This window comes from Heterodontus francisci, chromosome 2, assembly GCF_036365525.1.
Source record: "Heterodontus francisci isolate sHetFra1 chromosome 2, sHetFra1.hap1, whole genome shotgun sequence".
Taxonomy (NCBI): domain Eukaryota; kingdom Metazoa; phylum Chordata; class Chondrichthyes; order Heterodontiformes; family Heterodontidae; genus Heterodontus; species Heterodontus francisci.
The window spans coordinates 10,962,007-10,986,520 of record NC_090372.1 but is presented as its reverse complement, the minus strand read 5'-3'; the positions used below and the strand labels follow the sequence as shown (position 1 = coordinate 10,986,520).

Here is a 24,514-nt window from a genome sequence, read left to right as displayed (position 1 = left end):
ATTCCTGTCTCTCAGTTTACAAAAGTTCAGATAATAATCTGCCTTCCTGTCTTTGCTACCAAAGTAGATAACCTCACATTTATCCACATTATACTGCATCTGCCATGCATTTTCCCACTCACTCAACTTGTCCAAATCACCCTGAAGCCTCTCTGCATCCTCCTCACAACTCACCCTCCCATTCAGTTTTGTGTCATCTGCAAATTTGGAGATATTACATTTAGTTCCCTCATCTAAATCATGAATATATATTGTGAATAGCTGGGGTCCTAGCACCGATCCCTGCGGTACCCCACTAGTCACTGCCTGCCATTTGGAAAAAGACCCGTTTATTCCTACTCTTTGTTTCTTGTCTGCCAACCAATTTTCTGTCCATCGCAATACACCACCCCCAATCCCATGTGCTTTAATTTTACACGCTAATTTCTTATGTGGGACTTTGTCAAAAGCCTTCTGAAAGTCCAAATAAACCACAACCACTGGCTGTCCCTCATCAACTCTACTAGTTGCATCCTCGAAGAATTCTGGTAGATTTGTCAAGCATGATTTCCCTTTCGTAAATCCATGCTGACTCTGCCCGATTCTACCACTGTTCTCCAAGTGCTCTGCTTTAAAATCATTGATAATGGACTCTAGAATTTTCCCCACTACTGACGTCAGGCTGACTGGTCTATAATTCTCTGCTTTCTCTCTGCCATCCTTTTTAAATAGTGGAGTTACATTAGCTACCCTCCAATCTGTAGGAACTATTCCAGAGTGTATAGAATCTTGGAAGATGACCACCAATGCATCCACTACTTCTAGGGCCTCTTCCTTAAGTACTCTGGGATGTAGATTATCAGGCCCTGGGGATTTATCGGCCTTCAATCCCATCAATTTCCCCAACACCATTTCTCTACTAATACTGATTTCCTTCAGTTACTCCCTCTCACTAAACCCTGTGTTCCCCAACATTTCTAGTATGATATTTGTGTCCTCCTTTGTGAAGACAGAACCAAAGTATGCATTTAGTTGGTCAGCCATTTCTTTATTCCCCTGTTACTGAATGTAAGGGACCTACATTTGTCTTCACCAATCTTTTTCTCTTCAGATACCTATAGAAACTTTTACAGTCAGTTTTTATGTTCCCCGCAAGCTTACTCTCGTACGCTATTTTCCCCTCCTTAATCAATCCCTTGGTCCTCCTTTGCTGAATTCTAAACTGCTCCCAATCCTCAGGTCTGTTGTTTTTTGGCAAATTTGTATGCCTCTTCCTTGGATCTAATGCTATCTCTAATTTCGTTTGTAAGCCATGGTTTGGCTACCTTTCCCGTTTTACTTTTACGCCAGACAGGAATAAACAATTGTTGCAGTTCATCCATGCGCTCTTTGAATGTTTGCCATTGCCTATCCACCGTCATCCCTTTAAGTAATATTTCCCAATACATCACAGCCAACTCGTGCCTCATACCTTCGTAGTTTCCTTTATTAAGATTCAGGACCCTAGTCTCAGAATCAACTACGTCACTCTCCATCTTGATGAAGAATTTTATCATATTATGGTCGCTCATCCCCAAGGGGTCTCGCACAACTAGATTGTCAGTTATTCCTCTCTCATTACACAATACCCAGTCTAGGATGACCTAGTTCTCTAGTTGGTTCCTCAATGTATTGGTCCAGAAAATCATCCCGTATACACTCCATGAATTCCTCCTCTACAGTACAACTGTAACCACCGGCATCTATCCAACAATGTGGAAAATTGCCCAGATATTGCCTGTCCACAAAAAGTAGGACGAATACAATTTGGCCAATTTCAGCCCCATCAGTCTACTCTCAATCATCAGCAAATGATGGAAGGTGTAATTGACAGTACTATCAAACAGAACCAACTCAGCAACAACCTACTCACCGATGTTTAGTTTGGGTTCTGCAGGGCCTCTCGGCTCCAGACCTCATTGCAACCTTGGTCTAAACATGGACAAAAGAGATGAATTCAGGGTGAGGTGACAGTGACTATCCTTAACATCAAGGCAGCATTGGACCGAGTGTGGCATCAGAGAGCCCTAGCAAAATTGAAGTCAGTGGGAATCCAAGGGAAAATTCTCCACTGGTTGGAGCCATACATAGCACAAAGGAAGATGCTTGTGGTTGTTAGAGGCCAATCATCTCAGCCCCAGAATGTCGCTGCAGAAGTATCACCACGGCGATCTCATTGAAACATACAAGGTTCTGAAGGGGCTTGGTAGGGTAAATGCTAAGAGATTGTTTTTGCTGGTCGGAGAATCTAAGAGACGGAGGAACAGTTTCAGGATGAGTCGCTGATTATTAAGGACTGAGGAGGAGGAGAAATTACTTCAGTCAAATGTTTGTGAATCTTTGGAATGAATATATTTAAGGCTGGAGTAGACAGATTTTTGATCTCAGAGAAAGGATATGGGAAGTAGGTGGGAAAGTGCAGTTGAAGCCCAAGCCATGATCATATTGAATGGTGGAGCAGGCACAATGGGTCATATGGTCTATTCCTGTTCCTATTTCTTGTGCTCTTGTGAGATCCTCAGGGCAGTGTTCTAAATCCCACCATTTTCAGCTGCTTCATCATTGACCTTCCCTCCATCATAAGGTCAGAAATGGCGATTTGCAATCATCAGTGAACAATGTTCAGTTCCATTTGCAACTCCTCAGATCCTGAAGCAGTCTGTGCCCGCATGCAGCAAGATCTGGGCAACATTCAGGCTTGTGCTGCTAAGTGGCAAGTCACATTCATGCCACACAAATGCCAGTGTCATGCCAACTTTGTTGAATGATAATTTCCTTTAATCCACTGACTGGACATCTGAATTTATATTTTTTGAAGAAATTCAAGAGAAGGATGACTTTGCTGGCAGCTTAGGATGACCACCTAATTTGCAACACTGTATCCTATATTGCAAGGACTGAGGAGGGAGATGAAATGGCTGCTCATCCCAGCAAGAACCAAGACCCAGGAAGTTTAAGGGAACTACCTGTTCTTTTTAGAAAGAAGAGAAACACTGCTACTATGTTTGAATCACTGGATGACTGTCATGTGACAAGCCTCTCCCCATCTGTGGTTTTACGCTTGTCTTTTCTCTACAGCAGCAAGGATAAGCTTCTGGACTCTGACACAAGCAGACCCAAGTGGGGGTGTCTCTCTTTTTCTCTCTCTTTCTGTCTGTCTCTCTCTCTCTCTTTCTGTCTGTCTCTCTCTCTCTCTCTCTTTTTCAGTCTCTGTCTGTCTCTCTGTCTCCATTCCAGTTTGAAAGCTTCAAATCCTAATTGTTGACTGACCACCTTTGCACACTCCAGCTACAATCAGAAACCCCGTTGGAGGAAATCATCCACATCACTGTCTCCAAGAGACCCACTGAATCAGTCATCTACCTCTTCAAACTAAAAGCCTCAGGACCACCGAATTCAGACGTAAACCCCTTTTTTCTATAGACTCTAACTCAACCAATCTCCCTTTCCCCACTCCACCAATTTGTGTATGTGAGTGAAAGTTGGTACGGAGTTTATTATTTTCATTAGTTTGGTTTAGTGGCGCAGTGGTTAGCACCGCAGCCTCACAGCTCCAGCAACCCGGGTTCAATTCTGGGTACTGCCTGTGTGGAGTTTGCAAGTTCTCCCTGTGTCTGCGTGGGTTTCCTCCGGGTGCTCCGGTTTCCTCCCACATGCCAAAGACTTGCAGGTTGATAGGTAAATTGGCCATTATAAATTGCCCCTAGTATAGGTCGGTGGTAGGGAAATATAGGGACAGGTGGGGATGTGGTAGGAATATGAAATTAGTGTAGGATTAGTATAAATGGGTGGTTGATGGTCGGCACAGACTCGGTGGGCCGAAGGGCCTGTTTCAGTGCTGTATAACTAAAACTAAAACTAAACAACAAAGTTAAACTCAAGAATACCAGTCCGATTGCTTCATGTTATAATCATAGCAAGTAACTAATCAAATACTTACTGAAATGGCCAGTACATCCACTTTAAGAAAGAATTAAACCTGTTGTGGTCTAACAAGGAGAGGGAAAAGAGGGAAGCCCTTCGACCCCTCCTCACTTGACCGTAACACCAAGCAATTACCATCTCCAACAAGAGAATATCTAACTGTCTCCCCTTTGATAGTCAATGGCATTACCATCTCTGATTCCCCCACCATCAACATCCTGGAGGTTACCTTTGCCCAGAAACTTAAGCAGACCAGCCATATAAATACTGTGGCTGCAGAAGCATGTCAGATGCTGGAAATTCTGTGGCAAGTAACTCACCTCCTGACTCCCCATAGCCTGTCCACCATCTACAAGGCACAAGTCAGGAGTGTGATGCAATACTCTCTACTTGTCTGGATGAGCGCAGCTGTAACAACTCTCAAGAAGCTCGACACCATCCAAGACAAAGCAGCCCACTTGATTGGCACCCCATCCACCACCTTAAACATCCACTGCCTCCACCATCGGCATACAGTGGCAGCAGTGTGTACCATGCACAAAATGCACTGCAACTACTCGCTGAGGTTCCTTCGACAGCACCTTCCGAATCCACAACCTCTACCACCTAGAAGGACAAGGGCAGCATACGCGTGGGAACACCACCACCTGCAATTTCCACACCATCCTGACTTGGAACTGTATCACCCTTCCTTCACTGTCGCTGGACCAAAATCCTAGAACTCCCTCCCTAACAGTAGGTGTACCAATACCACATGAATTGCAGGGTTCAAGAAGGCAGCTCACCATAATCTTGTAAAGGGCAATAAAGGATGGACAACAAATCTGGCCTTGCCAGAAGTGCTCACATCCCAGGATGTATATAAAAAGGAAAACATTGCAGGACATGTTCTCTGGTTCTACTGGTCTGGACATCAATTCTGAGAGACAGGACAAACTGTCACTTAGAAAGGCACAGATTAATCAAGGATAGTCGGCATAGATTTGTTAAGGGAAGATCTTGTCTGACCAACTTGATTGAATTTTTTGAAGAAGTAACAAGGAAGATAGATGAGGGTAGTTCAGCTGATGTGGTCTACATGGATTTTAGCAAGGCTTTTGACAAGGTCCCACATGGCAGACTGGTTAAAGAAATAAAATCCCATGGGAAATTTAGCAAGGTGGGTACAAAATTGGCTCAGTGGCAGGAAACAAAGGGTAATTGTTGATGGCTGTTTTAGCGACTGGAGGGCTGTTTCCAGCAGCATTCCACAGGGCTCAATACTGGGTCCCTGCTTTTTGTGATATATATTAACGATTTGGACGTAAATGTAGGGGGCATGATCAAGAAGTTTGCAGACGACACAAAAATTGACTGTGTGGTAGATAGTGAGGAGGATGGCTGTAGGCTGCAGGAAGATATTGATGGTCTGGTCAGATGGGCAGAAAAGTGGCAAATGGAATTCAACCCGGAGAAGTGTGAGGTGATGCATTTGCAGCGGTCAAACAAGGCAAAGGAATACAGGATTGATGGGGAAAAAACTGAGAAGTGTAGAGGAAGTGAGGAACCTTGGAGTGAATGTCCACAGATCCCTGAAGGTAGCAGGACAGGTCAATAAGGTGGTTAAGAAGGCATATGGAATCCTTTCTTTTATTAGCCGAGGTATAGAATATAAGAGCAGTGAGGTTATTCTAGAACTGTATAAATCATTTGTTAGGCCACAACTTGAGTACTGTGTGCATTTCTGGTTACCTCATTACAGAAAGAATGTAATTGCACTAGAGAGGGTACAGAGGGGATTTACAAGGATGTTGCCGAGACTGGAAAAATGCAGCTATGAGGAAAGATTGGATAGGCTGGGGTTGTTCACCTTGGAACAGAGAAGGCTGAGGGGAGATCTGATTGAACTGTACAATATTTGGAGGGGCCTGGATAGAATGGAGGTGAAGGGCCTTTTCACCTTAGCAGAGAGATCAGTGACGAGGGAGCATAGATTTAAAATGATTGGTAGAAAGATTAGTGGTGAGATGAACAAACATTTTTTCACCCAGAGGGTGGTGGGGGTCTGGAACTCTCAGTCTGAAAGGGTATTGAGGCAGAAACCCTCAACTCATTCAAAAGGAGTCTGGATATGCACCTTAAGTGCTGTAATCTGCAGGGCGATAGACCAAATGCTGGAAGGTGGGATTAGAATGGATGGTTCATTTTTCAGCTGGCGCAGACACGATGGGCGAAGTGGCTTCTTTCTGTGCTGTAAACTTACTATGATTCTACATGGTGAAACATCTTGTCATATTCTACATAACTTAGTCCCTTTAGACTCCAAAAAACAGCAAACGTATCACTTCTCTCAACCTTTTCTTTACCAGTGAAAGCATGCCCAATTTACATAATTGCTTCATATAATCCAATCCCTCCATCCGCCATGTCATTCTGGTTGCTCTTTTCTGCATCTTTAAATAAGCTAAAATAAGCTTTTGTACAGTGATGACCAGAACTGTACATTGTATTCTCAGTGTGACACGAGTGATTTATAAAGTGGCAGGCTTGCTTCACTATTTCAGATCAATATTGACCTTTTATTACATCCCAATAGCTCACTGTCACCACCAATTGTTTTGACAACTTCAATTTATTGTCAATCATTTTGTTCATAGAGCTAACTTACAAAACTTACTTACCTAATAGGTGGTGTTCTTTCTGCACTGTGTAATGTTTCTGGCCGCAAGCATCCATCAACAATTCAAGCAAAACACTTGAAGACCTGTCTTCCCATGATGCCTGTAATGCTCCATCTTGTGACAGCTCAGGTAATCTAATTTTAGGCACTTATCGGGAGACTGAGAGGGGAAAAGGTTTGATTATTAAAAGCTTCCAAGGCCTAAAACCGTGCCACTTAACTTTGTGTATACATGCGGGTGCGCGCGTGCACTCACTCTTGTAGCCAATAGATTAATCTAAGAAGTAAGCAAAAAGTGAATGTTTGTTACCTTGTATTTGAAGCATTGCCTTACCTTTTTTATTCGTTCTTGGGATGTGAGCATTGCAGACAAGACCAGTATTTTTTGTCCATCCCGAATTGCCCTTGAGAAAGTGCTGGTGAGCCACTGCCTTGAACCGCTGTAATCCATGCAGTGTAAATTCACTGACAGTACTATTTTCTGTAGTGGTTTGATACAAGTGAGTGGCTTGCTATGCCACTTCAGAGGACAATTAAGAATCAGCGACATTGCTGTGGATCTGGAGTCAGATGTAGGCCAGACTGGTTAAGGGTGGCAGATTTCCTCCCCTGAAGGACACGAGTGAACCAGATGAGTTTTCACAATAATCCTGTAGTTTCATGATCATTGTTAATGAGATAAGCATTTTATTCCAGATTTATTAATTAATTGAATTTAAATGCCCCAGCTGCTGTGGCAGGATTTGAACTCGAGTGTTCGGAGCATTAGTCTCGGCCTCTAGATTACTATAAGACTATGACTATGCTACTGTGCCCCTTGTAGTTGTACTAAATGGAAGGCATTCATGCAAATCTGCAAATGATTTCACCCGAATGTTTTTGTGAGGAAATTGGGACTAAATAACAAGGTAATGTCCCCACTTGAGAACAGTGGTCAAGCAAGGGAGACAAATTTCTGTTTAACTGGTTATACCATATTTTCAGGGTTTCAACTGCTCTTTCACTGGATAAGTTATGGCGGTGATCTGGAGAACCACTATGGAAATTCATCTCCATTATTTTTTGTTTCAAGGTTCTTGAATCAGTCAAGTTATACAAATGACCATGTGCTTTTTCTAATTAATGTATGTATTTTTTGCACTGTTTTAATGAAGTACCCAAATTGATTCCTGATATTTTAGCTAAACAGGATTTATTTTCATTTCTCATATTTTCAAGTACTTAGCATTCTCTTTTCCCTCTTAAAACACTAGCGTCCAAAGCATAAAGTTTGTACATCATGTCTTTGGTGGATATATTGAGTGTAATCACAGAAAATGTCTTGCTCAAAATGGCTGTTAGTTGATAACTCAAAGGCTGGCAAATTGCCATCCTCAATTCAAATTGAGTTTATTTTGTAAAATTTATTGAAACAGTAAATATGGTGTGAAGTATAAAATATAGTGTATTACCACTCAGTCTTTTCACTTCTGAAACGTAGATATTAATCCAGCCCAGGCTGATGGGATTATGGTTTCTTTCTTTGCCGGTTATAAGGGTGCTACGTGAACTGATTTTGGCCTTTATCAACACAGTTCCTTGTTGGCCCACAAAGCAGACCCTATTTTGGCAAGAACTGACACTGAATTGACAATCTCACTTACAGACGCACAAGCCTAGCTGGTGTGTGAAATGGAAATTGTCACATTGGTGCAGTAGAGAGTGTTTTTTCCCCAAATAATGCAGAATATGGAACTCCCCCTCCCCTGTGACCACCCCCCCCCCCCCCCACCACTCCCCGCCCCTCCCCAACACCGGCCAGAAATTTCTCTCTATATCTGTTAAAGGAATTAAATCTTGCTTTGTGTAATTACACAGTGACAAAAGCTCTCCAGTACTTTGCCTAAGTGCCTCCTCTTCTTACACAAGCTTAGACTGCTATGTGTTTGCAGGCGAGGGCAACACAGCTGAGCCCAATCCTTTTCTGAACAGCAACTTGAATTATTTAGCACCTTTAACATATGATCTCAAGGCGCTTCATACATTAGCATGAGGAGAAACAGGCAATCCAAGATGGAAGAGAAAGCAAAAGCTGGCAAAGAGGTGAATTTTAAGGAGGACCATAAAGGGGCACAAAGAGATGGAGTGGCAGAGGGGTTTAGAGAAGAATTCCAGAGAGTTGATGAGCACCAATGGTGAACAATGCGTCAAGGTCAGAGAAACTAGGGATGCTGGAAAGTTGGAGAATGTTATTGAGATAAGGAGGTATCGGCCATAGAGGCTGATTTAAGCACAAGGATGAAAATCTAAAACGTAGGTAGCGAGGATAGAGGTCATGGCCTACTGGAACTTAGCACGGGGTAGGATACAGACAGCAAATGTTATAATTTATCGAGGTTTGAGAATGGAAGACCAACAAGGAAAGCATTGGTGTTATCAAGTCGAGGTGACGAGCATGTCACAGAGAGTCAGAGTCATTTACAGCAGAGGATCAGGCCATTCGGCCCATTGAGTCTGTGCCGGCTCTCCTTAGAGCAATCGAGTCAGTCCCATTCACCCGCTCTATCCCTGCAGCCCCACATGTATATTTCCTTCGTGCCCATTCACTTTCCTTTTGAAATCATTCATTGTCCCTGCTTCCACCACCCTTAGGATTTCTGCAGCAGATGGGCTGAGATTGGGGAGGAGGCAGGCAATGTTTCCGTAGTGGGGGTGAGTGATCTGTGATGGGGGTCTGAACACCATTTCTCACCAGAAGTCCACACACCAAACTTCCAAGCATTGGCTTTTGGGCAGACGTGGGAGCTCTTGACTTTTGGCCCCCTCCTTAGCCCAGACTGATAAGTCATGACTCCTTCAAACTTCCACCCACTTGCTGCACTGGCTGAGACCAATTAGCTCAGTACAAATCTGAAACCCTGCTGCATATTGGGCTCACCTTTACTGCCTTCTATGGTCAAATCTCTTGCTCACACTGACCTTCTTAGGTACACATATAACTTGAGTGAGTGTACAGAAGGCTGTTGGCAACCATGCATGAGTCAGTGTCTTCAGCCAAGGAGGTATGAAAGGTAAACAAAATTTAAAAAGTAACAAAAATTTGACTTCTGTGATTGAAAGCAAATATTGCCTTTGAAAAAAATTATCGTGGTAGCTGTACGTCATCTCAAGCAACACTTGTCACAGTATATATGGGCTTCATTGCATCATAAGTGTTGTCGTAGTGAAGAGTGTGTTATCCAAGTATAGTGAGCAACTGTACACTAAAGCTGTCTTTAAAAAAAGTCTTCAAGGCAAAAAAATAACTGGATATGGTTTCAATGTAGTGGTTTCTCAAAGCACCTTGAACCCATATTTTCTAACCACAATGTCAAGTCTAAGTTGTTTCTGCTTTATTGAAAAAGTACCAAAACTAACATCAGGAAATGATATGTATTGGAAAATATTCATGGAAGGTAGGAGGCAATTGAAGCAGGCGCTTACAGAAAGAAAAAAATTCAAAGCTAATTTCACTGATTTTCTTTGAACTGTCTGACTGAGCAATTTAAAATTATGTGGAGTAAACAGTTTATTTCAGACAATGCCAAAACTAATATTTGAAATAGTTATATGTAGTAAAGCCAAATATTCTCGTTCCTCGGATTACAAGTAATGCAACATTCTTATGGAAAGTGCTAAAGTTTCATCAAATTATGTACTTAATGGTTTCATTGCTACTGTAAGACACTCCTTAAAACCAACCACTTTGACAAAGCTTTTGGTCATCTGGCCTAATATCTCTCCGAATCACAGAATAATACAGTGCAGAAGAGGCCCTTCGGCCCATCGAGTCTGCCCCGATGCATTAAAGACTCCTGACCTGTCTACCTAATCCCATTATTTGCCAGCACTTGGCACATAGCCTTGAATATTATGACGTGCCAAGTGCTCATCCAGGTACTTTTTAAAGGATGTGAGGCAACCCGCCTCTACCACCCCCCCAGGCAAGGCAATTCAGACCGTCACCAGCCTCTGGGTGAAAAAGTTCTTCCTCAAATCCCCCTTAAACCTCCCGCGCCTCACCTTAAACTTGTGACCCCTCGTAACTGACCCTTCTACTAAGGGGAACAGCTGCTCCCTATCCACCCTATCAATGCCCCTCATAATCTTGTACACCTCGATCAGGTCACCCATCAGTCTTCTCTGCTCCAGCGAAAACAACCCAAGCCTATCCAACCTCTCTTCATAGCTTAAATGTTTCATCCCAGGCAACATCCTGGTGAATTGTCTCTGCACCCCCTCCAATGCAATCACATCCTTCCTATAATGTGGCGACCAGAATTGCACACAGTACTCCTGCTGTGGCCTTACCAAAGTTCTGTACAACTCCAACATGACCTCCCTGCTTTTGTAATTAATGCCTCGATTGATAAAGGCAAATGTCCCATATGCCTTTTTCACCACCCTATTAACCTGCCCTTCTGCCTTCAGAGATCTATGGACAAACACGCCAAGGTCCCTTTGTTCCTCGGAACTTCAGGCCATTCATTGAGTACTTGCATGTCACATTCCAAAGTGTATCACCTCACACTTTTCAGCATTAAATTCCATCTGCCACTTTTCTGCCCATTTGACCATCCTGTCTATATCTTCCTGTAACCTAAGACACTCCACCTCACTGTTAACCACTCGGCCTTGTGTGGGTCAATGTCAAATTTTGTTAACGCTCCTGTAAAGCGCCTTGGAACGTTTGCCTGCAATATAGGTGCTATATAATGTTATGACTGAGGTGGGAGAAGTGCAGTTTTTTCTGGTCCCATTTCTCCGCAGGTCACAACATATATTTTTAAAATGTTTACCCAGTTACCGATTCAGTCAATCATATACACTTTATTCCACAATAAAATACACCAACCAGGTTTCTTTAACAAACAACAAAATTATCAGTTTATTATAAAACAAGACTTACACACTGAAAAAAATACAGAAATTCTCTCTGCAGAGGTCTGTTATTAAAAAAAAGACAAAAACAACTTTGGCTAAATACTTGCTAATTCTTGAAGCAAAAAGAGAAGATATGAAAAGAAGTCAGTTGTCCCTTTGGCCTGGCGTCCGAGTATACAGAGACGAGTCACTGGGATCTTTGCTAAAGCAGTTCTTTTCAAGCGGCGTTGAGAATTAATCTGGCAGGTTTTTCCAGCTTCTCAGGAGAGATGCAGCACCAGGGAATTTGGCTGTCACACTGAATACGCAGGGTTTTTTCAAAGAGGTAGAGAAAGAGGTGAGCTGGGTGTTTTTTTTCCTTGGCAAGTTGATCTCGAACTGTCTTCAAAACAGTTCACACCCCAACTGAACTGAGAACAATCCAATCCCCAAACAGCAGTTCAGAACCTCCTGGCCACTCATAAATCTTGACATGTCACTTCTCTGTAAACATCTTCCCTAGGTCACCGAGGTTCTGTTGTTTATTGAGCATAAAGCACATGATTTCCAGCAAAGGTCGTTTTCAAACAACATCTTAAGTGTCCTTTCAGTGAACTTTGTAAAAAAAAACACATCCATGGAATCTTTTTCGTTTTAAAACACAAGTACTCAAAAAATGGAAGCACGTTCGAAACAATAAATATAGGTTGTTATTGTTGATCTCCTGTGACATTGCAGATAGAGTGTCAAAATTAAGGGCAATATTCCAGTTAAGCAGTTTTAGAGGGTGGTGGAATAATTGCATTGGACAAAGAATGGGGAAGGGAAAAGAAGGCAGGTGGACAGGTGGAAAAGAGTAGGGGGAGGAGATGAAAGTGGGGAAAGAGGGAGGGGGTGAGGAAGAAGGAGAGGAAGGGAGGAACAGGGAGTTGATGGGGAAAACTGCATAGTGGTGTGGGGAGAGGGTTGCAGTTTTTGAAAAGCAGTTCATGAAAGGGGCAATTGTCAACAATCTGCTCAGTGGAGGGGTGGGTGATATTGGGCACATGTTCTTTGGGGCGAGGTAGTTTCAGTTGTCACAAAGCTGCTCAATGAGGTAGGGTGCCAGTTTCAAAAAGCTTTGATTTGAACATGAGTACTATAACAGCATATTTTTTTTCTTGTGTTTGTCAAAGGAAAGGATGTTATTGTAGGTATATGGAATCCTCTTATTTCAGGTGCCCAGCATCAGTATCAAGCACTGTCAGATATACCACAACTAAATACAGAGCAAAGAAACCCCCTCTACTCTGCCCCAACATGTGCTTCGGCCTCAACCTCACAAGAGTCCCCCTTACTGCATCAATGTGACATTTATTTTCCATGTTTGCCACCAGCTATCCTGGGGCTTCTGTGACTGAGATTGCCAATTATAGCAGAATTTAGGCACTGTTTTGTACTGTTGGCCCATTAGTTGCATTGAGACTGTCCAAACTCAATTCACATAAAACCCTTAGAGTCAGCCTACAGAGGAGGCTTTCATCTCGTCAGCCTGCGCTGGATTTGAACCCAGGTCACAGAGGTAAAAGAGCAGTATCCAATTCCAAATTTTCTAACTTCATAATTGATTTTTGTGTATGTCTCTTTTGTTTAGGGTAAGAAAGATTCTGAGCTACTAGACATTGAACATTTTTATTTTTAATTTTACTTTTCTGCAGCAGTGCAGCATTTAAGCATCTCAAGCCAAGTACTGCACAGGCCACCTGCAGAATAAAACCCCTTTGTTCTGCCTAACGGTGTATTTTAGCCCAAACTCTGAAAATTACTACTGAACCCACAGTGTGATATTTGTGGTTCCCACATCAGGCAACCTTAAGGCCCCGTATGACTGAAAATGTGTTGCCAGTTGTGAGCTGCAATGGTTTATAGACTGTTACACAAAAAAGAACTGGTCTAACCTTGTTTCATTTATGACTTGCATCTGGCTTTGATCCCAGCAGTTTCAGCTGGTTTCAAACCCAGCTGGAAAGAGGGTGGAGGATGTTTGAAATTTGCCTTCTGGAAGAGATGTGATAGTGAAATCGGCAGCTTGTTTTACACGCCGCACAATTTTTGTTTCTGTTGAAGTCAGTGAAAATGAAAACCAGGCCGGATATAAAACAGGCTGCCGATTCACTATCACCTAATTTGCACGACACCGAAGTCAAATTTTGTCCCCCGATGTGTTTACTAATCCCATTACCTAATCCTTCTGTGCTAAATAGTTTGAGAAAAATGCCTTCTTTGTGGAATACAGTTATGACACCAGCTTGTTCTTGAAAACTGAGAAAGAGACCATTTGTTCAAAAAGGGTGTAAGGATAAACCCAGCAACAACAGGGCCAGTCAATTTAACCTTGGTGGTGGGAACCTATAGAAACAGTAATCTGGGACAAAATTGACAGTCACTTGAACAAGTGTGGATTAGTTAAGGAAAGCCAGCATAGATTTGTTGAAAGCAAATCATGTTAAACTAACTTCATTGAGTTTTTTGATGAAGTAACAGAGAGGGTCGATGAGGGTCGTGCAGCTGATGTGGTGTACATGGACTTTCAAAAGGCGTTTGATAAAGTGTCACATAATAGGCTTTCCAGCAAATTGAAGTTCATGGAATAAAAGCAATAGTGGTAACATGGATACAAAGTTGGCTGAGGGACAGGAAACAGAGAGTAGCAGTGAACGGTTGTTCTTCAGACTGGAGGACAGTATACAGTAGGGTTCCCCAGGGGTCGGTATTAGGACCACTAGTTTTTTTCATCTACATTAATGGGTTGGGTGTGCAGAGCACAATTTCAAAATTTGCAGGTGACACAAAACTTGGAAGTATTGTGAACTGTGAGGAGGATAGTGATAGACTTCAAGAGGACACAGACAGGTTGAATGAGCAGACATGTGGCAGATGAAATTTAATGCAGAGAACTGTGAAATGATACATTTTGATAGGAAGAATGAGGAGAAGCAATACAAAATATAAGCTTCTATTCCAAAGGGGGTGCAGGAATACCTGGGGTTATATATGCACAAGTCATTGAAAGTAGCAGGGCAAGGTTGAGAAAGCAGTTAAAAAGGCATAAGGGACCCTGGGTTTTATAAATAGACTACAGTACAAACGCAAGGAAATTATGATGAACCTTTACAAAACATTGGTTCGGCCTGAACTGGAGTATTGTGTCCAGTTCTGGCCAGCATACTTTAGGAAGGCTTTAGAGAGGGTGCAGAAAAGAATTACAAGAATGGTTCCAGGGATGACGGACTTCAGTTACTTGGATAGATTGGAGAGGCTGGGGCTGTTCTCTTTAGAGAAGACAAGGTTGAGAGGAGATTTGATTGAGGTGTCTGGACAGATTAGATAGAGAGAAACTGTTCCCATTGGCAGAGGGGTGACAACCAGAGGATACCAATTTAAGGTAAAAGAACCAATGGCAACAGGAGAAAAACTTTTTTATGCAGCGAGTGGTTTGGATCTGGAATACACTGCCTGAGAGTGTGGTAGAGGCAAATTCAATCATGGCTTTCAAAAAGGAATTGGTTAAGCACCTGAAGGAGAAAAAAATAGCAGGGCTACGGGGAAAGAACAGGGGAATGGGACTAGCTGAGTTGCTCTTGCAGAGAAGTGGCATGGACATGATAGGCTGAATGGCCTCCCTTGGTGCTGTAACCATTCTGTGATTCAATGGAGTGTTTGCCCATATCTGGATGGTTAAGAGTAATGTATTAAAAAGAAGCAAGTCAAACTTGCATCTATATAGCACCTTTATTACATCTCTGACACATCTTAAACCACTTGGCATACAATTGGAGAGCAATCACTATTGCATAGGGAAATGTACATCATACAGTAATGTGCTGTCTGCTGCTGAGCACAATAGAGTGTTCGAGATATCTAAAATTTGATGGTAATGCTATTTTTAAAAAAAAGTGTTGCTAAGATTATGAATCATAAACAATCTATTTTTCAGATATTTAGACCCCAGATTATGACAGAGGAATTTCTTGTCAACTGTGGAGCATTGCTTGTAAGTAAAGGATTACTAATTGTTGTAGCTGATTTTTCAAAGAAAGATGAACTTGGATTTATTATTATTCCTTATAATATTCTAAAGTTATCATGAACCATTCACAACCAATGATTTACTTTTGAAGTCCAGTCAAATGCAACAGCAAACTTATACACAGCAAGGACCCACAAATACCAAATGAAATAAACGATCAATTAATCTGTTTTGCAGATTAGAAGGAACTACTGTATTCTGTATTATTAAATAAATAAGGTAAACTTATCTCCCCTTTCATAATGAATGAGTGAAAGGTTTACCTATTTATTATACAACTTTATGAATTAACACAGTCTAGCCATATTAATTGCTGTTCACATTAAGTGCTTCTGCCACATAATTTTACAGAGTGCTCACTGAATTTTTGAGGGATCTGCACAATCTCCATGGTTGCATAGAGTGACACTAGTATTCCTGGCAAGAATGGAGATGATTGTGTAATTTCCCCATTCAGTCAAGCCTAGAGTGACTGCTGTAAGTGACTGGGATTGATTTTATGCACATAATTTGTATGTAGCTAAGAATTTTGCTGGAGAAATCGCCCAGCTTTTATGGAACAAAGTTGTTGTAGTTTTGGTTATAAGTTCTGCATTCTTTAGTTAGTACAGACTTGCAGGCAGGTGAGGAGGGGTCGAACGGCTTCACTCTTTTCCTTCTCCTTGTTTGACCACAACAGGTTTAATTCTTTTTTAAAGTGGATGTACTGGCCAATTCAGTAGCTGTTTAATTGGTTCTTGTTATGATCATAACTCGTAGATAATCGGACAGGTTTACTTGAGTTGAACAAAGAAAGAGGTTAACTTTATTGTACTTATACGGAACTAATTAAATTAATAAACTACGTGCTAACATTCACACACAAGCACACACTAGAGGTGCACGTACACAAAATAGGTTACAGATTGGGGAAGGGTAGATTGATTAAGTTAGAGTCCAGGCTGTGGGCTGCATTTTACAAGCTTGCCGCATCAAAGATGGTGGCCGGCATGCACGGGCTTTACCCCGTAGAGCCGGTATGATATTAGAGGCGATGGCTCATTTACATGGCTGGGACGCACACCCCCACCACCCCCCCCGCCCCAATGACATGGAGGGGTGGGCGGTTCGTTCTGGCAATGATGTCAGGTGCTATTGTGCAGGCGCCGACGCCATTTTTAAAGGCTTCAATTTCACTTTCGTTTTTAAAGCGAAAGGCGTTTTAAATTTTATTTTAAAAATTAACGTTATGTTTCTTGCCCCTTTCCTACCCCCCCCCCATGACCAGACAGTTCATTCCTTGCCCTCTTTCCCCTGCCCTCCCCCACAAATATTTACCTTCCGTACCTGACCTTTCCCCCCCCCCCAAAGTTTATGAACTTTTGACTTCAACCCTTTCCCACCATCCCCTAGACCAATCGGAAATGCTTTGATCCCGCTTCTCCCCCATCCCTGCCCCGCCCCGCACTGAAATACTTACTTGCTACCCCCTCACCACCAGTGTCCCACATCGGATCTCCGGATGGAGATCCAAAGGCGCAGGAGTGCCGACCGTCGGCACGAATATTGCGCCAGGACCGGCAGGAGTGGGTAGGTATTTAATTCAGTAGTTTAAATAAATTAACATATTCAAATTTTGAGCCTGCTGCTGAGCGGCGGTGGTGCGGAAGGGGGGGCCGCCACAAGGTTTTGCCACTGCCGGCAATATGGGACCGGGCCTTCCCGCCATCGAGGCCCGTGGCAGGCTTCTCCCAGAGGCATTTTTCACACTCCCCCCACCCCCCCACCACGACCCCCGCATTGGGGGTCTGTAAAATTCAGCCCTGTGGAGATTGATGATTCGGCTGGCTTCTAGCTTAATTTGGTGGTTCTGAGGCTTTTAGTTTGACGAGGTAGATGACTGATTCAGAGGGTCTCTTGGAGACAGTGATGGGATGATTTCTTCCAAAGGGGTTTCTGATTGTAGTTGGAATATGCAGAGGTGGTCAGTCAAATGCAAAATTCGAAGCTGGCATGCTGGAATGGGAGAGAGAGGAGGGATCCCCACTTGAGATGCACGTGTCAGAGTCCAGAAGCTTCTCCTTGCTGCTGCAGAAAAACACCAGCTTAAAACCACAGGTGGGCGGGGGGCTTGTCACATGACAATCACCCAGTGATCCAAGCATGGTAGTTAGCAGTGTATCTTGTCTTGCTAAAAAGAACAGGCAGTTCCCTTAAACTTCCTGGATCTTGGTTCTTGCTGGGATGAGCAGACATTTGTCTCCACCTCACAGGCCTTGCAGTGTAGTGTTGCAAATTAGGTGGCCATCTTAAACTGCTAGCAAAGTCATATTTTATCTGTTCCTTTTAAAATTTCTTTAAAAAATAAAATTTCAGATCTCCAATCAGTGGATTAAAGAAAACTATCATTCAACAAAGCACATTATAGACTCTGTAGTCTTTTGTAATGTACTGTTTAAATAGATTCTGTTTGCTGAGTAAATAGTTTGTCAGCTGTAAAATATACTATTTGCTCTTAGTCCTGCCATAACCTTCCAATTCACTGACACAGTGCAAGTCATTGGCTGGCACAGTGCATCACTGCAGTTTTCACAGCTTATTTGCTAAATTTCCATGACACAGTGTTGGATTTTTGAATAAACCTGAATTCTGAAGGCCCATATCTAACTATGGAACTTTTAAATACTTGGAATGTTTTGTACTTTTGCAGTTACTGTTTTACAAATCCTCAGTTCTGCATAAATACTTAGTTCAAAATCCTTTCATTGGCACCTCAACTTTCTTCAGTGTACGCTGTCTTTTAAATGCCCCCAAGGTGGCATTACCCTTGATTTAAATGGACATTGCCATGTTTCCTTTTTTGTTACTTCATAGACTGGAAAATTCACTACCAGTTTGGTACTGAAGGTTCCATGGTCTGATGCCTCTTGTCATCCAGAAACCAAAAAAGTGTCGATCAACGCTAAACTGTTTCGAGCGACTCACCGAGTGAGTTTGTGGCGAATATCATCTGGTGAATTTGATATTCAGAATGGCAGATCTTCATGTCGGAATTTTAAAACTTGGATTTTTCATAAAAGATGAGAGATCTTAAAATAATAGGGGACAGTTTTGCTTGAAAACAGTCCCCCGCCAGGTGGATATAACAAGGTTTGAGTGGTCAAATTTTACTGCTTATACAGCTGCTTTTTACCTTGACTGACACATGCATTTGAATTTTATGCAAAAGAGGTCTTGTTTCCAAAATGCCCTTTCAGATTTAAAGTTCCTTTCTTTTACCTTTTGTTGAGATTTTTCCTCTGTTTAATTTTTCATTTCAGTTCATTTTCCTGACTCGAGTTTTTAACACTTTTTAGCATTATTCTATACATGGAATACGTGGATTGTTTTTCAGCCGGTACATACATGATGGACCAAGTGACTTCTTTCTGTGCCTTAAACTTTCTATGATTCTATGACCTCTCTCTGTGGCTAAACTGGAATTTTTGTCCACATATTTTCTTGTCTTTAACTGTTAGTTATTTAGTTATAAATATCAGTTTTATACACCACACTCAAAATAGAGATTGTACCTTTATTAAAAGTCAGCCGTCCGACTTTTCCTTCAGAGTGACCTTTTTCAAGGAAGAAGGGCAGTGATGGAACTTCTGGCTGCTCGGCTAACCCCATGAGAACCCTGACCCATTCTCTTGGGCTGGGGATCATTACACATGCTGGGTATGCTCCTGGTGAGTGGGATCCACAGCACAGAGGGAGTTTGTTACTGGGAGGGAACAAAGGTTGTGTGTGCAGCTGCAGGACACCTGGTGCAGAGCCAGAATGTGGAGGAGGCAGGATAAAGGAGCTGAAGAGCCCCAAGATTTCTTTTCGGCAACTTCTAGATAGACTCTGCATGAGTTGGGATCTCTGATATGAGGAATAGGGGCTTTAAGTGAGGGAGAGAGGAGCCCACAACTAGGCTAGCAGTAAGTAGGCACAGACCCAGTATAGTTCTACATATGAGATTGGAGAGGGTATTCCTGGGCCTCTCACTTCTGCTTTCTCTTATCTACCTGTATGACACTAAAGTGGAGGGACCACCCCAGAAAGCTGGCAGTGGGGCCTGCACAATCTAAGGAATCTGCAGGGGTCTTGAGAGCACCCCATAGATCTGTGGTGGCTACCAATGAGTGAATCCCCCAGCCTCCAACACAACCATAGTGTCTCGACGCTAGCAGCCAGGAACACAGTTGCAGGCCTTCAACTGCAGCCCAGTTTCCAAGCCCCATACCCATGCAAGAGTATGCCTCAGAAGGGCATCCAGGCCATATTAATGGAAGGAAGTTTGGAGCCTGACTTGGGCAGCCCACCTTTTGCTGTTAAAATCACCATAACATTGATTTTTTTTTACAAAACCAGACGTGACATTGGCCACCTTAGTCAGACGTCGATACACCGATGCATCAAGCAGATCATAGAAGGCTTGTTTGCAAAGGAAGAATACTTTTGTCTCTTTCTTTCCCCATGAAGTGGAGATAAAAGCGTTACTCTTTTACCAGTTGAAAAGCCTCTCTAAAATATAGGGCCTCATTGATGGAACACCTACAGCCATCAAGGCCCCTAACAACAGCCCTATTGCATATATGGATATGAAAGGCTTTCATTATATCAACATGCAGAATAATGCGGGTGATTGCTTGATACCCAAACAACAGCCATGATGTCTTCATTTTGTGCTGTTCCACTGTGTCTGGAACTGTGCTACCACTGCCTCCTGGTGCTCGATCCCTCACCAGTTGCTGCCTACTCACCCCAAATTAGAGTACCCAAAGTCCATGTATGTGAGCTGGATGCGAGCAGGGCCTGAAGCATTTGACAGATGTTTGCGTACAGTGCCACCTCCCTAGCTTCTCTCCATTAGAAGGGAATAATGTGGGACAAAACTTTGCACACAATAGCAAAGCCAGTAATACAATGTTTTTGCTGGGCAGAGGTGCAGGATATTGCTTTAAAGAACAAGCAAAAAGAAGTTGAAGAGTTACTTATACGCTTCTTCTTCTTCTTTGGCCTCCTTGTCTCGAGAGACAATGGGTAAGCGCCTGGAGGTGGTCAGTGGTTTGTGAAGCAGCGGCTGGAGTGGCTATAAAGGCCAATTCTAGAGTGACAGGCTCTTCCACAGGTGCTGCAGATAAAATTGGTTGTTGGGGCTGTTACACAGTTGGCTCTCCCCTTGCGCTTCTGTCTTTTTTCCTGCCAACTACTAAGTCTCTTCGACTCGCCACACTTTAGCCCCGCCTTTATGGTTGCCCGTCAGCTCTGGTGATCACTGGCTACTGACTCCCACGACTTGTGATCGATGTCACAGGACTTCATGTCGCGTTTGCAGACGTCTTTAAAGCGGAGACATGGATGGCCGGTGGGTCTGATACCAGTGACGAGCTCGCTGTACAATGTGTCCTTGAGGATCCTGCCATCTTCCATGCGGCTCACATGGCCAAGCCATCTCAAGCACCGCTGGCTCAGTAGGATGTATATGCTGGGGATGTTGGCCGCCTCGAGGACTTCTGTGTTGGAGATACGGTCCTGCCACCTGATGCCAAGTATTCTCCGGAGGCAGCGAAGATGGAATGAATTGAGATGTCGCTCTTGGCTGACATACATTGTCCAGGCCTTGCTGCCGTAGAGCAAGGTACTAAGGACTTATACACTAGGATGGCATTAAGCCATCAAGTTCTATATCACCACAACTTCATAGTAGTTTGAGGTGGCACAATTGAGCTGAGTTGCCACCAGTGCAGAATTTCTTTTCACGTTTTTGTAGAGTCTTCTCCTGTAAAAACAGATGTTTTCAGCATTTGCATTTGTCATGCGATGCACTGACTGACAAAACTACATTCTATCTTGTGTGAAGAAATGATCACTAAACATGCAAGTAGTCTATGGTGCCCATAGGGATTTGGTAACAGTTGTGTGAAGCAAAGGAAGTCTTGCTGAAGTGGCACCCTGTTGTGGAATCAGTGCTTGGTGTATAGTTTAGTTTAGTTTAGTGATACAGCACTGAAACAGGCCCTTCGGCCCACCGAGTCTGTGCCGACCATCAACCACCCATTTATACTAATCCTACACTAATTCCATATTCCTACCACATCCCCACCTGTCCCTATATTTCCCTACCACCTACCTATACTAGGGGCAATTTATAATGGCCAATTAACCTATCAACCAGCAAGTCTTTGGCATGTGGGAGGAAACTGGAGCACCCGGAGGAAACCCACGCAGACACAGGGAGAACTTGCAAACTCCACACAGGCAGCACCCAGAATTGAACCCGGGTCGCTGGAGCTGTGAGGTTGCGGTGCTAACCACTGCACCACTGTGCCGCACAGTGTTACGACCAAGGTGGGAGAAATGTAATGTTAATTCAGTCCCACTTCTCCACAAGTCTCAGCATATCAATAAATTTTTCCCATCTACCAAAGAATAGCCAATTAGACACTATTTGTCCCCCAGAAAAAAGCACATCAACCAGATTTCTTTAAACAACAACATTAGCTGTTTATTAGAAAAAAATGTCTTAATCACTATTGAGATAAATCTATATATGTGAAAAGCTCCTTATTTCCCTAGCCCTCATGCACACACATACATTCAGAAAAACTGGTTAACCGGGGGTGGGGGAAGGATTCTGGTTTACAGCTGTTTCATATGAATGAAAGGAATAATAAAATAATTCAGTTTGTCACGTTCTGGTAGGAAATTCTTCGGTTGAATGAAGTGTCCCAGAGTCAAATAGTCAGATGCCACTTGAAGTCTCTCCATGTGAGGCTGGTGAACAGTCTGTGATGGGTTCAAGGCAATTCGCCTATTGCAGGTGTCACATAGGTCTTTCAGCAGGGGTGTAGCAACGGTCTGCTTAGGACTCACAGCAGCAGTCTAGCAGTAGAAGCTTTCTGCAGGTTCCAGGATTTCCCAAAACACAAGAGGCAACAAGAACCACACTGGATGCAGCAGGAACCACACTAGATGCAGGAATTCTTCAGAATCAGGAGGCTACAGGAATCTGCCACCTTTCAAATGCAGGATTTCTTTTCAAGAGATGCAAGTTTCCTTCACAGAAAGAGGTCTTTTTCTGGGTCTTCCACTTTGATCTCCAGGCAGGTCAGAAACCAAATTTCAGATGCCTGCTCTTTGTCCAACTGACTGGTTTTTAAAAGGGTCCAAAGTGAAAGTAAACCGTCCTCAGCAGATCACATGACCAGACACACTGTCTCCTCTATCATTCAAAGTTTTGCTCTGAGGAGGTCAAAACCCCTGGCTGACTTCCTTGAAACTGTTTTCTTTCCTATTCTTATATACAACATCAACATCTAAAAATTTCAGCTGTTTGCAGGTGTCCATGTCCACTGAAAATCCTTTTTTCAGTTTTTTAAAACACACAGAATTGTAAGATTTTAGTACAAAAATAAAAATTCTTGTAACAATATTATAGGCATTCCTTTTCTTTCAGTATGTGGCCTTTAGTCATCCAAGCCTTGGAACTCTTCCTTACTCCAGAGAACCTCTTCCTCATTTTTTCCCATAACCCATGGGCATGGGATACTGCATTTACTCATTGGCCAGCAATGCCATGCTTGCTGCATGATAGTTACATTTAGAGGATTCTCCTTGGTCCCAAGAAATGCCACCTTCCTCTGTTGCATAATCAAAGGGGCAGTTCTGGCAGGTGGTCATGGATGAATAGCCATCACTTCTGAATCCAGTTGGTCGTAATAGTCTGATGAGTAGTAGTTAACAGAAGCCCTTTAAGAGCTGCAGTACTCTGCATCACCTGTCCACCTGCTGCCTTAGTGTTTCCTGCCAGTGTTGAAGAATCCAGCAAGGTCTACTCCCCACTGTAGCAGTACAGGAGTGCACACAGACTCTGCAATTTTGAACCCATTTTGCCCGTGATCAGCAATGTAACATAGAAGGCAGTGGCCCCATCCCACATACCTTGAAACCCCTAACTACCATATTTCTAAAGCATTAGCTTCAATTTGGTGGTTGCCAGGCAAAGACTTGCTTTGCCTCACACAACTGTTACATTTTTTTGTCACCAAATGCACAGTGACAACCTGGAAATTCTTCCACAGCTCTTCTAGCAACAGCATCAAAGAGAAAAATGACAAAACTAGGTATCTGTGTTATTTTCTTTCTTAGAGTTTCTTTATCTACCCAAACTTTTCAAATTCTATTAATTCTCCTGATTTTATATTTTCCGCCTTGAGTTTGTCTATGCATGTTAGAAAAATCATCTACCTCACTGATTTATTTTTTTAAATTTTGGATAACTGTGCTGCTTATAGATTCTGATGTGGCATTCATAGCTGATTTTGCAGCAGCTATATATTCCAGTTTGTGGCAAGAGGATTTCTTAAGTTTACTGATTTTTGCCAGTTAACACTGACATTGGAGCTCCAGCACTTGTCACTGTTAACACGGACTGCCACTAGACATCAAGGAGGCAGCTATCTTCTGCATCAAGTGTCTTATCTCCTGAAGGCAATGACAGGACAGTCTATGGAATATTTAAGGTCAAAAGTTTGAGAAATAAATAATCTTTAGTTTCAATAAATCTTATGCTATTAAATTACAAATGCTTCAGTGTTTACTGCAAAAATAATGAGGACTAGACATTTCAAAATATCTTTAGCTAACCTTTGTGTGTTGGTTTGTTTTCAGAGCCACATTAAATCGGTAGATTCTGGAGAAACAAATTTAGAAAGTGCTGTAGGTAAGTACATCATTTTGATTTAAGAAGAAATGTGAACCCTATTTTTCCTAATTTATGCAATTTCCTCCTGTAAACAGGATGTTGAAGTCATACCATGGTGGCAAGGGGTAGAAACCTGGAAACATTCTTAAATTAAGCTAATTATGTCTTGAACATTGTAGTAACTTTCCTCTACCCTACTATCTGAAATACTTGGTGCTAGATTGCACCCATAATGCTTTGGCACACATCA

General features: G+C 42.7%; 1 protein-coding gene across 9 annotated transcripts in view; it reads left to right on the top strand.

Annotated features, from left to right (window-relative positions):
* Window positions 1-24,514, top strand: part of ulk4 (unc-51 like kinase 4) — a 448,354-nt gene that overhangs the window by 194,759 nt on the left and 229,081 nt on the right. For all 9 annotated transcript variants that reach the window (XM_068054427.1, XM_068054423.1, XM_068054428.1 and 6 more), the window contains 3 exons: window positions 6,610-6,731; window positions 15,459-15,515; window positions 24,231-24,282. In XM_068054427.1, the coding sequence (XP_067910528.1) occupies window positions 6,610-6,731; window positions 15,459-15,515; window positions 24,231-24,282 (231 nt within the window). The remainder of the gene's footprint in view (window positions 1-6,609; window positions 6,732-15,458; window positions 15,516-24,230; window positions 24,283-24,514) is intronic.